We start from the raw sequence: 14,890 nt of genomic DNA on the forward strand, positions 1-14,890 counted from the left end.
ATTTTAGCAGTATTGCACACGCTAAGCCGCCGCCTACTGGGAGTGAATCTTAGCATCTTAAAATTGCGAACGATGTATTCGCAATATTGCGATTACACACCTCGTAGCAGTTTCTGAGTAGCTCCAGACTTACTCGGCATCTGCGATCAGTTCAGTGCTTGTTGTTCCTGGTTTGACGTCACAAACACACCCAGCGTTCGCCCAGACACTCCTCCGTTTCTCCGGCCGCTCCTGCGTTTTTTCCGGAAACGGTAGCATTTTTTCCCACACGCCCATAAAACGGCCTGTTTCCGCCCAGTAACACCCATTTCCTGTCAATCACACTACGATCGCCTGAGTGAAGAAAAAGCCGTGAGTAAAAATCCAAACTTCATAGCAAATTTACTTGGCGCAGTCGCAGTGCGGACATTGCGCATGCGCACTAAGCGGAAAAACGCTGCGATGCGAAGAAATTTTCCGAGCGAACGACTCGGAATGACCTCCAAAGTGCATTGAGATCCAGTTGCTCAACAGTAAAGCCTATAAACCTTGGTTGGCTAGCATTTTCCACATATTCAATACCGAAAATTCGTATTGACTCTACAGTGGTTTGTAGCTGCTTGTGGTGGCAGTATTCAGTAGGAAAGGAGTTAGGAATTGTACTGTACTTTAATAAAGGGTCCAAATGTTTATGGTGTTTGTGTATTAATGATAAAGCCATGCCATCTTCAAAAGTACTTTAATAAAGTTTTTATTCCAATTACACTGTTTTGAGAGCATGATTAGGATTTTGTAATACATTGCAGTAGGCAGAAGGAATATGTTATTTGGTTATCTGAACTGTAACCTTCATGCTGGCTTAACATATTTATAATAGAAACAATTGACTCATAAGTAAACATTTTCATTCTAAAGACGGCATTCCTTTTCCCACAGACCTACTTCTGTCAAACAGCTGTATCCCATTCGTGGACTCAACGGCTGAGAGCTTGGGGTTTCAAACCCTATTGCTTGATGAAGAGAGGGGTCAACTGCTTCTTGGAGCGAAGGATCATATCTACATGCTCAATCTGGTTGATTTAAACAAAAATATGAGAAAGGTCAGTATGTTTATAACAATGGTGTTTTGACGAATGACTTTTCAAACAATTTGTGTACATTGCAATCACTCCCCTGTGAACACCTTCAGTGGCGTAGCTGTGCTCTATGTACTATATGTACACAGAATGACAGAGAGCTTTTCCCCATAGATGCAAACAGTAACATGTTATTCTGGTATAGGACCCTGGTGATGCTGCTCACTTCATCTTAATATGGTTACCTTCTCTTAAATTTATACTATTAAGTACTAAGAAAAAATGCCTGATATCAGTATGTGGGAAAATCATGGACACTGTTTTTTTTAACTGCTAGAAAAATAAAGTCTTAACTGTCTTGAGGATAAAATTAATACATATGGCTAATTTTGGAATAGTCCTAGGGGCAAAACTAGACACTGCTGCAATCTTTATTTGCCAGGCATCCAATGTGACATATGTTATGCTAGTGGTGCGCCCAGCTCCTTCTCTCCACTCTGGAGCTTCTCCTCCTGGCTCCCGCTCTGTGGGCCTGATTCAGAGTAGTACACAAACCCAATGGTTTGTGCACTACTCTAATTTTAGAAGATCAGAGCATTCACAGTATCTGTACTGCACATGCACTGGGCTTCTACTGCAAGATCTTTTGCAGTTCCCCAAAGCCGCTGTCTGATTGACACATTGCGGTTGTTTGGAGGCAGGGAAGGTTAGTATCCTCAATAATGGGAGGTGTTGCCCTGTTTTCTAGGAGTACCGAGGCCAAGGCCTGCATCTTCTGATGCAGATTTCCTGGCCTCATCTATGGAACTGCGATGACCAATCTGAGCAGCCTCAAGCTCATTCAGATGACCAGTGTTCTCGCAAAGTGATCCAATGCTGCATCTTAAGAAGCAACAGAGGATAACAGAAGCAGGCAGGACGTGTCTATTTACACAAGGTGCACCTCACTACATTAGCATATTTTCACACTGCAGCACCAGCAATGTGAACTGCATCCATCTCCGAAACAGGCCGTGCATGGGGAGAGATGTCATGAAGTCTCTCCCACTGTGCTGAGCGAGCAGCAGTTGGACTGCAGGGTGGTTACTTTATTCTTTAGTGAGTTCACTGACACTGATTTATATATATACTGACACTGACACTGATTTATATATATATACTGTATATATATATATATATACTTATTTGTGCATACATACTTAGAGGACACGAAAATGAAGCACCAGTGTGCTTCATTTTCTTGTCAACCAACTGAGGGGGTCCCTGCTAGGCTGCTTCAACAAGCCCTGGTTTGGGTAATTGGTACTTACCCCAGCCTATTTGGCGCCTCTGCTAAGAAACTATGGCCCTCATTCCGAGTTGTTCGCTCGCTAGCTGATTTTAGCAGCATTGCACACGCTAGGCCGCCGCCCTCTGGTAGTGTATCTTCGCTTAGCAGAATAGCGAACGAAAAATTAGCAGAATTGCGAATAGAAAATTCTTAGCAGTTTCTGAGTAGCTCCAGACTTACTCACAGATTGCGATCAGCTCAGGCCGTTTCGTTCCTGGTTTGATGCCACAAACACGCCCTGCGTTCTGACAGCCACTCCCCCGTTTCTCCAGACACTCCCGCGTTTTTTCCCTGACACACCTGCATTTTTTAGCCAACGCCAGGAAAACGCTGAGTTGCCGCCCAGAAACGCCCCTTTCCTGTCAATCATTTACCAAACACCAGTGCAACTGAAAAGCGCCGCAGACGCTACAGCAAAACAACTAAGTTTTTAGTAAAATAACTAAGCGCATGTGCTCTGCGTACCATGCGCATGCGCAGTTAGCGGCTAATCGCAGTATAGCGAAAATCGGCAAAGAGCGAACAACTCGGAATGACCCCCAATATTTATTATAAACTTTTTTTCAACTGTGAAATGTTTTTCTAAAGACTCATATGGCGCATGCATTACACAGTGTATGGCACATACAAGAGGCTCTATTGCGATTGAGACATGTTGTATAAGTGATGGTCTGCCTGGATGGTGGTTGGGAAGTGGCTAGAAATACATGTGCAAATGGTTAATTCAGTGGGCATGTTATGGGTGTGACACAGGTGTGTCAATGGAAGTGGCTGCTTTCCCAGGCACACAGCAGTAGGAGCCATAGTCAGATGGAGAAATTGCACCTGCCATTGGCATACCTCCCAACTTCTTTGAGCACTGAGTAGGGACGTGTTCGCACACTGAAAGCGCGTGCCAAAAATTAGGGATCTCCCAACTGCCCCACCACCAAAGGACACTGCAATCCGCGGGTGGGACAGATGGACACACCGTGAAAAATGGGACTGTCCCGCCAAAATCTGGACAGTTGGGAGGTATGCATTAGGCTGATGCAAGATTAATGGTGCGGACAATAGTAGTGTATAAGGATGCACCAATCGGCCATCGGTATTACTGCGTGTACAGGCACTGAAAGTGGACATCTCAGTCCTTGCACATTTGGTCACACAGATGTACACTAGGGATGGGCGACTGCCAACAGACACTGGTGCATGCACTTCTACATGCGTTCCAGACCCATTATGTCATATCTCCAGTAGATTTGTTGCATTTACATATATATGCATTGCACTAACAGTACACTTGATATATTCAAATCTAGGTACATATGCATTTTGGTGCACATTTACAATACGAAATTTGTATATGTTGCTACAAAAATAAACTTTAGTCCAACTGTAAATGACCCCATTTGTTTGTCTGAAGCAATACAGTAGAGCCTATGCTTTACTGGCATACTGCATTATCCTCGGAAATCCACCTTGCATTAGAAGGAAATGGTCACATATCCTGTATCCTTTGCAGTGATATGTTAAGTGATCACAAAGCCAAATTATCATATATCAAAGGGTTTATGTTTTCTGACTAACAGATAATATTGCCCAGGTGGCAGAAGAGCAACCAACTTCTGGTTCTCAAATCCTTACAAACGATAGAAAAATCAAATACATCAAATATTTCCTTCATCTCCATTCCTGTCCTGCGGTAAATACCGATCTGTCAATTCAGTTTATCATGTGCTCCATGAACTGAAATACTATTCAGAAAATGTTATTTAGTTTGCCAGTGTGAAAAACTAGTGCAGGACATCTGCCTCCAGCTATTTTCAGTTGTTCTATATCTGGACCTTGGTAAACCTAGTGTTGTGTCCCATTTGTACTATTAAATACAGATATCCTTCCTGCATTAAGCATACTTATAGAGATTAATGTTGAAAAAGTGGCATGTTTGAGGCACCACACTTTTTTTTAGCAGTGATATGAATCTGCATCACCTCAAAAGTAAGTTTTTATTGTCTAATAGAAGGACCTATGAAAAAATGAAACTCACATTTTAATGATTATTATTTTGTCTAGTGCAAGCATAGAACCTAAACAACACTGGTGAGAAATCAATCCAAATCCCATAAAATAAATCTTGTTTAAGATTCCAGCTAACTAAATAAATAATTCTAAAATGTATTAAACAATTTAAATAATTATTTGCAATTACTACAGTATGAGTGTATAATGTTTACTTTAAATCCAAGGCATTCCAAAGCCAGCTAAAATCCTCACTTCTAGCCTGCAAGGACTGTGCTCTGGCCAACAATTATCGTCTGTATCCTTTTTACATTTAGCAGGATGATAACATTTGCTGTCATTTTTTCGCGCCCAACCCAAGGCATATGATAAAATTAATGTGGGTGCAGAGTACAATACACTATTCATTGTTTCCTCCTGTCATAATTTCCAGCCACAATCCCAGGTTAGGTTTATCCATGAAAATGTCTGAAGTTTGGATTATAGCGCACTTAAAAATACAATTCTTCATTACGATGTGATTCTTATTGTCTGGATTTTTTTGCGTTAATATTTATAGATATCGCTTCCTTTTTTAAAGTGGAGTTGGTGTACGTTTGGTAATCACCAGAGAATAACATTCTCCTAAATTAAACATTAAGCTGTCAGGAAATGGGGGAAGAGTTTGGTTATTCCCAGATCTCTCTTCCATTAGTCACAGCTATGATGTAGGTCATTATCGTTTAGTTGTCTCAACAACTCAGTCGTTTTGTTCTTTACCTCTGTAACTGATGCAAAACGGGTTTCCCTGAGTACAGATTTAACTTTAGGGAAAAGAAAGTAGTCACACAATTCTAGGTCTGGTGAGTATGCAGGGTGTTCTAGCACTGCAATTTGTTTCCCGGCCAAAAACTGCTTCCCAGAGAGAACTGTGTGGGCTGGTGTATTGTCCTGATAGAGAATGAAACACAATGGATGGAATGAACCAGTGTCGGACTGGGGTATGAAGGGCCCACCGGGGGTATGCAGTGATAGGGGCCCATACTTAAGGGGTGTGGCAAGCCTACAAAGGGGGTGTGGCTAGCCTCCACAGAGGCTTGAAATACACAATTGTCTTTTGCAGTGTAATGCAACATATCTACCATGTATAATACAAGTGCACAGTCTGGAACCTGATCCCTAAAGGAAGGAGTGGGCCCTCAGGCGGTGGGGCCCACTGGTAGTTTCCCCTGTACCCCTGTGGGCCAGTCCAACCCTGGAATGATTTAACGATAGCCTGTAGATTTGTTGCGACTTCTGAATTGTATACATTTTTGGACAGTTTCGGACCCAAAAACATCTGATTTAATAGCCAGCTATTTGGAGGCTGAGAAGCCATGCTGCTGACAATGTGCATCTGGATTAAACACTGGCCTATTCCAATGCATTTGTCACGGTTTTTCTAAATAACCAAATAAGTGTAACCAGCGCTAGCACTGCTTAGGTAGGTTGTGGAAAAATGTGAAAGTCAAAGAGAATGGGTTCTTTGAAAGCCAGGACTATTGCCAGTATACAGTAGTAGAGAATCCCACAGCACAGACTCCCCCTGTTTTAGTGACAACCAGCCCTTGGCTGTCAGTATTGGACTGTTTCCTGGGGGGTTCTGGTGCAAAAAAAGAGTGCTTTTCCCTTAAGAAAAGCCAGCTCCACTCTGATAAGGCTCTTCTCTAACTTATGCAGCGTTGGGTGGGAGTAATACAATGGTTAATTATAGATTAAATATGTTTATGTGCTGGAAAACTACATTACTCAGCAAGCCCTTATACAGTATGTCAAATTTTAATGGTTTTTAAGGCATGCTGGCACCTGGAGAGCAACAGTGCCATCATCCTCTGGAATCCAGTCCATCCATAAAAACACATTGTACCTTGATAGTGAGAGTGACTTTTTGTAATAGATTTTTTTTAACATAGGGAGTTTGTGGTAATTTTGTAGCAATTCACAGCTTACACATATATGGTCTGATTCTGAGGTGCACACAAAGCGACTATAGTAGCGCGCAGCATCAGAAACTAGATTTACTACCTTACAGATCTACACATTCTCAGCTCTGCGGCGATGTGCAGGCATCATGCCAAAGTGATCACGAAAGCCATGACTGCAAATAGGCATGTGCGTGCATTTGCATGCACCTGCCCATAGGGAATGCATGGCTACTTCTGTATGTTATAAATACCCTGGACTGCAGCAGATCCATAAGTCACAGATTGTAGCAGTGTATGGGAGTGAAAGCTTGATAAGAAACACTTGATAAGGCAGATATACTTGAATGCAGATATATTTGAGATGTAGATTAGGGTTCTGTTACTACTCTGTGAACTTAGCAAGTTTGCGGCTGTATTCTAAGACTTGCCTGTCTAATCCTGTCTCACTGTGCTTGGTGTCAGGGGTCAGTTTAGTGGCAGTAAGCTAAAACCTGTGCACTGCAAGTGAGAATTAGGATTGTGGAGATTCTCCTTGTGTCTATCATTCCATCTCTGACCAAGGAGTTTACTGCCACACCCGTTGGTAACCCTTTAGGGTTTTGCTGTTGCCCTTAGCAACAGCATTTCGGGTTCTCTACGTATTAAAACACAACATCTTGCTTTTCCATCTGAGCAGTTCTAATACAAGGGAGATACCCAGTTCCTTAGCCTCTGGGCTTCTCTGTTCACTTTGTGTGTATTTTGTTACCCTATCACCTTCTGTGTACGTTATGTCATATCCCCCAGTTTGTCTGTGAGTCCATCTGTTTTGCATAACAGTTCAAACACCAGTACATTCCTGCAGACACTGGAGTGCATAACAGTTCTGACACCAGTACTTTCCTGCAGGCACTGGTGTGCATAACATATTCAGCAGCCTAATACTCCTGTTGAAATTTTGTGGGAATATGGAGCATACCCCTCAAAATACGTTGCAACAGGTGGTCGATCAGGTGCAGGTCCTGACTCGACAATTTAATGATTTGTCCATTAAAATGCACACCTCCCAGGCTGCTGGCGGAGCTCCCGCAGCAGCAGCACCTGCAGGGGTTAAGGAGCCGAAAGTAAATCTCCCGGATCGTTTTTCTGGAGATCGCTCGCAGTTCTTTTGTTTCAAGGAGAGCTGCAAGCTATACTTCCGGCTTAGGCCTCAGTCTTCTGGGTCGGAGATTCAGCGGGTGGGCATAGTGATTTCCTTGCTACAAGGAGACCCACAGGTCTGGGCATATGGGTTGCAGCCTGACTGTCCGTCGCTTAAAAGTGTTGATGCTTTTTTTACGGCACTGGGCATGTTGTATGATGACCCTGACAAGACGGCCTCAGCCGAGGCTCAGATTTCGATCCTTAAGCAAGGGCGAAGGCCAGTTGAGGTTTACTGTACGGAGTTTCGGAGGTTGGCCCATGATACCCAGTGGAATGACCCAGCCCTGAGACACCAGTACCGAAGAGGTCTTTCTAACCAGATAAAGGACCAACTGGTACAATATCCCTTGCCTGATAGCTTGGATCAGCTCATGCAGTTATCCATTCGGGTGGATAGACGGCTGAGAGAGCGTAGGCTTGAAAGGGAGACTGAGATTTCCTTCCTTCCCAAGGGAACCTCAGACTCTGAGGAATTTTCTGAGGAGCCTATGCAGATTGGGGCTACCCGCCTCTCCTCGCGTGAGAAGACGCGGAGGAGACAGCAGGGGTTGTGTTTGTACTGTGGGAATAAAGGTCATGTGGTAGTATCATGCCCAGAAAAGCCGGAAAACTTCAGGGCCTGAGGGTGATGGGAAATATCCTGTCAGGCCAGAAGTCAGAATTTCCCAAGAAGACTTTTATCATTCCGGTGACCTTGAAGATCCTCGGTCAAACTGTCAAGACTGAGGCCTTTGTGGACAGTGGGGCCGACGGGGTTTTTATGGACCGCCAATTCGCCCTGAAACACTCTGTTCCCTTAGTACCCTTGGCATCGGAAATTGAGATTTGTGGGTTAAACGGGGAACCATTATCCCAAGGTAAAATTACCTCTTGCACTAGCCAGATTTCTTTGTTTATTGGAGCCACACACTCTGAAAAATTGTCCTTTTATGTGACTGTCTGTACTTTTGCCCCATTGGTGTTGGGGTTACCCTGGTTAAGGGCCCACAATCCTCAATTTGACTGGGTCTCTGGGGAGATTCTTAGTTGGGGTACTGATTGTTTCAGGAGTTGCTTGAGCCTTCCAGTCAGGCTCTCGCAGCTAAGTTTGCCAGGATTGCCAGGGTGTTATGCAGATTTTGCGGACGTGTTCTCCAAAAAAGTTGCAGAGGTACTACCTCCCCATCGCCCCTATGACTGTGCCATTGATTTGTTGCCAAATGCTAAGCTTCCCAAGAGCAGGTTGTACTCCCTGTCACGTCCTGAGACTCAGGCTATGGCAGAGTACATTCAGGAGAACTTGGCTAAGGGATTTATCAGACCTTCACAGTCTCCAGTTGGGTCGGGGTTCTTCTTCGTGGGTAAAAAGGACGGTTCGTTGCGACCCTGCATCGACTTCAGGGAATTGAACCGTATCACGATTAAAAACTCATACCCACTGCCTCTCATTTCGGTCTTGTTTGACCAGCTTCGTACTGCCACCATTTTTTCTAAGATTGACCTACGCGGTGCGTACAATCTAATCCGAATAAGAGAGGGGGATGAATGGAAGACTGCCTTTAATACCCACTCAGGGCATTATGAATATTTGGTGATGCCTTTTGGGCTCTGTAATGCCCCGGCAGTCTTCCAGGATTTCATGAATGATGTGCTCAGGGAATATTTGGATAGATTCTTAGTTGTATACTTAGATGACATCCTAATCTTCTCCCATTCCCTGGAGGAACATCAGAAGCATGTACGCTTAGTCCTCCAGAAACTCAGAGACCACCGGCTTGGGGCGAAGCTGGAGAAGTGCGAATTTGAAGTTCAGCAAATCGCATTTCTAGGATATATTATCTCCCCAGAAGGTTTCCAAATGGAGGGTTCCAAGGTACAGGCAGTCCTGGATTGGGTGCAGCCCACTAGTTTGAAGGCGCTTCAGCGTTTCCTGGGCTTTGCGAATTTTTATGGACGATTTATCGCTGGATTTTCGTCTATAGTGGCGCCCTTGGTGGCACTCACTAAGAAAGGGGCGGATGTTGCTCACTGGTCTTGTGAGGCTAAAGCGGCTTTTGCCCGTCTCAAAAGGGCATTTGTTTCGGCCAAGGTGCTGCGACACCCAGATCCAGAGCGTCCTTTTGTGGTGGAGGTGGATGCCCCTGAGATGGGTATTGGGGCAGTGCTTTCTCAGATGGGAGTGTCTGATAATCGCCTTCATCCCTGTGCTTACTTTTCCCATAAATTTTCGCCTGCCGAAATGAATTATGACGTGGGTAACCGGGAATTGTTGGCTATTAAGGATGCACTCGAGGAGTGGAGACACTGGCTTGAGGGGGCTAAGTTTGTGGTCTCAATTCTCACTGACCATAAGAATCTGGCATATTTAGAGTCAGCAAAGCGTCTCAATGCCAGGCAGGCACGATGGGCTTTGTTTTTTGCTCGCTTTAATTTTTTGATAACATATCGCCCTGGGTCAAAAAACATCAAGGCTGATGCGCACTCGCGGAGTTTTGCTCCAATCCAGGAGACCACCGAGGAGCCGTTGCCCATTGTTTCCCCATCATGTATTAAAGTGGGCATTACCCAGGACCTCTTATCATTAGTCCTTAGAGCACAGGAGCAGGCTCCTCCAGACCTTCCGGTAGGTCTTTTGTTTGTGCCTCCTAGGTTAAGACAGCGAGTGTTCCTGGAATTCCATGCCAAGAAGTCGGCAGGTCACCCGGGTATTGCCAGAACTCGGGAGTTGCTATCTAGGGCAGTGTGGTGGCCCTCGGTGGCTAAGGATGTGGATCAGTGGGTTCGGGCATGTGACATCTGTGCCCGAAATAAGACTCCTAGAGGGGTTCCTGTTGGCCCATTACATCCACTCTCTATCCCATCTAAGCCATGGACCCACATTTCAATGGATTTTGTGGTGGACTTGCCCAAATCCTCGGGGATGACAGCCATCTGGGTTGTCGTTGACAGGTTTTCGAAGATGGCGCACTTCGTTCCACTGGTTGGGCTGCCATCAGCCAGACGCCTGTCTGAATTATTTATGCTGCATGTTGTGCGTCTCCACGGGTTGCCACTTGATGTGGTCTCTGACCGCGGATCCCAGTTTGTGGCCAAATTCTGGAGGGCATTTTGTTCCGATCTCCAGATTTCTGTCAGCTTGTCGTCAGGCTACCATCCGCAGTCTAATGGGCAGACTGAAAGGGTGAACCAGTCCTTGGAGCAGTTCCTCAGGTGTTATGTCTCCAAGTGTCAGACTGACTGGGTTGCTCATCTGTCCATGGCGGAGTTTGCCTATAACAACGCGGCTCACTCTGCTACAGGGATCTCTCCCTTCCTTTGTGTGTATGGGCATCATCCTAAGGCCAATTCTTTTGACCCCCTGGACTCCACGCCTGGTGGTTCCTCTGTGGTTTCGGTCCTTAGAGGTATTTGGCGGAAAGTGAAGAAAGCCCTTGTGTCTGTGTCATTAGTGACCAAAAGGATTTTTGATAAGCGGAAAAGACCCTGCAGCTTCAAATTAGGAGACTTCGTCTGGTTGTCTACCAAGAATTTGAAGTTGAGACAGCCATCTCATAAGTTAGGGCCCCGGTTCATCGGCCCTTATAAGATCACCAGGGTTATCAATCCGGTGGCATTTCAGTTAGATCTGCCCCGTTCTTTGGGTATCAATAAAACATTTCATTGTTCCCTTTTAAACCGGACGATTAGTAATCCTTCTTCCAGTGGAAGACCTTCCCCTCTTCTGATACGTGGCCAGAGGGAGTTTGTTGTTGAAAGGATTCTTGACTCCAAGGTGGTTCGGGGTCGGCTGTCATTTTTGGTGCACTGGAAGGGGTATGGCCCGGAGGAGCGGTTGTGGGTGCGCAGTTGTGATCTTCATGCCCCCAGACTGATACGCTCTTTCTTCTCGCAGTTCCCCGATAAACCCGGTGGTAGGGGTTCTTTGACCCCTCGTCAGAGGGGGGGTACTGTTAGGGTCTCCTGCCCTGTGCTGCCACGTCGTCATGGCAACCGGGAGACAAGTGCTAGTGGAGTAACCTGAGCGCAGCTGATACTCCGGTTCGGGTCTTTTGCTGTGCAGTGGTTATAGGCTCTGTGCACGGCAGGGGATCCGGTGCTGGTTTTTGTGCTCACAGTCTGTGAGGTCTGAGTGGGGCGTGGACAGCACCTGCTTTATAAGGCCTCTTTTCATGGTAAGCAGATGCTGCTGAATCTTTGTTGGTTAGTCAGTTCATGAAAGTTAGCCAGTACTGTGTAGCTTTGTATTTGTTTGTTGCTTACTGCAAATAGGCCTGGGGATTTGGTATTACACTCTGCCAATCCAGACCTAGCAGTAAGACTGGAGTCAGTCGTTTAGCTTGCTGGGGTTCTGTTACTACTCTGTGAACTTAGCAAGTTTGCGGCTGTATTCTAAGACTTGCCTGTCTAATCCTGTCTCACGGTGCTAGGTGTCAGGGGTCAGTTTAGTGGCAGTAAGCTAAAACCTGTGCACTGCAAGTGAGAATTAGGATTGTGGAGATTCTCCTTGTGTCTATCATTCCATCTCTGACCAAGGAGTTTACTGCCACACCCGTTGGTAACCCTTTAGGGTTTTGCTGTTGCCCTTAGCAACAGCATTTCGGGTTCTCTACGTATTAAAACACAACATCTTGCTTTTCCATCTGAGCAGTTCTAATACAAGGGAGATACCCAGTTCCTTAGCCTCTGGGCTTCTCTGTTCACTTTGTGTGTATTTTGTTACCCTATCACCTTCTGTGTACGTTATGTCATATCCCCCAGTTTGTCTGTGAGTCCATCTGTTTTGCATAACAGTTCAAACACCAGTACATTCCTGCAGACACTGGAGTGCATAACAGTTCTGACACCAGTACTTTCCTGCAGGCACTGGTGTGCATAACAGGCAGCCACAGAAGCTCACAGGAACATAAATAGGAGTAGGTATCCTGGAATCTTGGCAAGGCAAAACATGAAACATTAATCCAAAAAGAAGTTCCTTGGCTTGGCAGATCCAGAAATCTTGAACAGGAAACATTAATTACCCAGCTCTGAGTGCTAGGAACAGACATACTAAATAGGCAGCTGCCAGGTGTAATCCATGCTGGTAATGAATTAATCGATCAGTCCAAAGAGCAGCACTGCATAGTACTGCAGCTCACATAACAGGATCCCTGGTGACCCCTGGTGTCGGGGAAACATACTTCCAGGAAAACACAGCAAAACAGAGTTCTAACACATTATGCTAATACAATATTACATTCAACTAATGCAGGATTTTGTGCATGTGCAAGCGGAAACCCATGTCACCCATTGATTGTAAGTTGGCTGCTGCAGTCATCATCATTAGTATATGCACTTGCATCAGCCCTTTCATAGGTGTAAGAGATATGTCATAAACAGGCTTCCCTTTCTCTGTATACACAACCCAGAGTTGCAACAGCTTTTGATACTTATACATGAAAACTCCCATAACACTCCCACATGTAAGGGTGGTTGCAAGCAGTAGTATTTTCAATGCCCAGTTCCCACCCAAAATGCCCTATGTCACAGACTGAGAGACTTTGGCAAGTGCCATCCACCTAAATAGGACAGAGATATGCATAAATCTCTAATATATATATATATATATATATATATATATATATATATATATACGAAAGCCCTCACTCACTGACTGAATCATCACTAATTCTCTTACGTCCCGCTATGTTAGGAAAATAGAATTTAACATAGGTATTCTGCACGTGGGGAATAGGAAAATTACGTAATTAGAATTTTAATAAACCTCCCCTAAGGGGATGAAAAGGGGTTGACATAATGACGTCTTTACCAATGCGTGGATTGCGTTGCACAAATGATAATGCCCAAACGGACAATCAGATCAAAATTTGGATTGCACCTTCAGTGTGTTTAATTTAATAAACTACAGAAATAATCCTGTCACTTTTTACTGTATCTGCTATGGGTGCTCCTCAGGTAATGCCAAGAACCATGGATTAATATTTACTTACATTAACTATATTTACAACCGTGAAAAACATAAAATCCAGTGCAAAGAACGGGTAGAATACCTTGTTAGTTATATAAAACTTGGCCTATAGATTTCATTTATCATGACGGCAACCACATACATATATTAAGTAATAAGAGTATTTACTGTACATCGATTACTCTATCAGGATATGGGTTGTTTGAAATTGTAGCTTGACCCATTAGCAAGCACACTATCCAGAAAAAAGAGATTACCTCAAAAGAGGAGGGAGGGTAGTTAACACTAGTAAGCCCTGGTTTAACCAGCAAAGAGAGAAGGCTTTAATTGGTGTGACATTTGAAATCTTTTACAGCCAAGTGTTCTATTAGTTGTATTTACTGTAAATATCAGACACCAGATTCGACCTTTTTGGAATTGTGCAAAAAACTATTATTGCTGATCTTTCCAACATGCATTCTGCCTGAATTTCCATCTCCCTTTTTGAATTTTTAGTAGTTATAACTAGTCACAGACCAAGGTCCTCTTAAGTTATAGGCACACTGGGCAGCTGCCTAGGGCCCCACAATTCTAGGGGCATTTGAGCACGGGGTAGTGGTGGTCACACAATCAGAATGACGAGGCTGCCTCTCTACCAGCCTCCCAGCCTGCAATCAAACAGTGAATGGCTTTCAGTATGCTGACTGGTGGATGGCTAGACTGTCCACAAATCAGAGTGCTGACAGCCATTCACTGTATGGAGACACGGTGCATGACCACAGGATGGTCATGTTATGATTTTTTTTTATTGGTTCCCATGAATGGGTGGTTAGGGGCCCCAGTGCAATGCTTTGCCCAGTGACTACAATGCTGTTAAGACATACTAATGTACATTCTCTGCTTTTCTCTGTAATTCTCCTGCATTGCAATATATGTTTTATTTCATGGGGAAATCTATCATAATTGAGGTTTTCAGAACTAGATATTTTTCACATCTTTCTACCCATAAAATCAACATATTTGTTTCACTACAAATAATATTCTCTTTACGATACAATTTTCAGGGTTTTTGCTATGTGAAGTCAAAACACAAAATTAATACAATATCAATAAAATAAATTGTACTTAAATAACACGTTTTGCCAGAGATAGCTAACAAACTGCTTATCCGTTGACACAAACCCACACTGTAGCTGTATAATCACTGGTGAGTGATTCAATTAAATGAAATCTAGCTTAGGGAATTTGACCTTGAAACTGAGTCTCTCCGGTAGACCACACATTAGATTGAATGAATAGGACTTGATCCCCTGTAGGAAAAAATAGTACTTGAAATAAATGTAGCACACATGCCCAGTGTTATATCTCAATTTTTACAACTGATACATAAACCTATTAGTTGAAATAAAATCTGAAATCTAATAAATGTAAAAATACAATTAAAAAATCACACATT

General features: G+C 44.0%; 1 protein-coding gene across 3 annotated transcripts in view; it reads left to right on the forward strand.

Moving 5' to 3' along the window:
• The window catches only part of SEMA3D (semaphorin 3D), a 293,106-nt gene that overhangs the window by 123,874 nt on the left and 154,342 nt on the right, over positions 1 to 14,890 (forward strand). For all 3 annotated transcript variants that reach the window (XM_063926929.1, XM_063926930.1, XM_063926931.1), the window contains exon 3: positions 916 to 1,079. In XM_063926929.1, coding sequence (XP_063782999.1) covers positions 916 to 1,079 — 164 coding nt within the window. The remainder of the gene's footprint in view (positions 1 to 915; positions 1,080 to 14,890) is intronic.

Source organism: Pseudophryne corroboree, chromosome 6, assembly GCF_028390025.1.
Source record: "Pseudophryne corroboree isolate aPseCor3 chromosome 6, aPseCor3.hap2, whole genome shotgun sequence".
In the NCBI taxonomy this organism is placed as follows: domain Eukaryota; kingdom Metazoa; phylum Chordata; class Amphibia; order Anura; family Myobatrachidae; genus Pseudophryne; species Pseudophryne corroboree.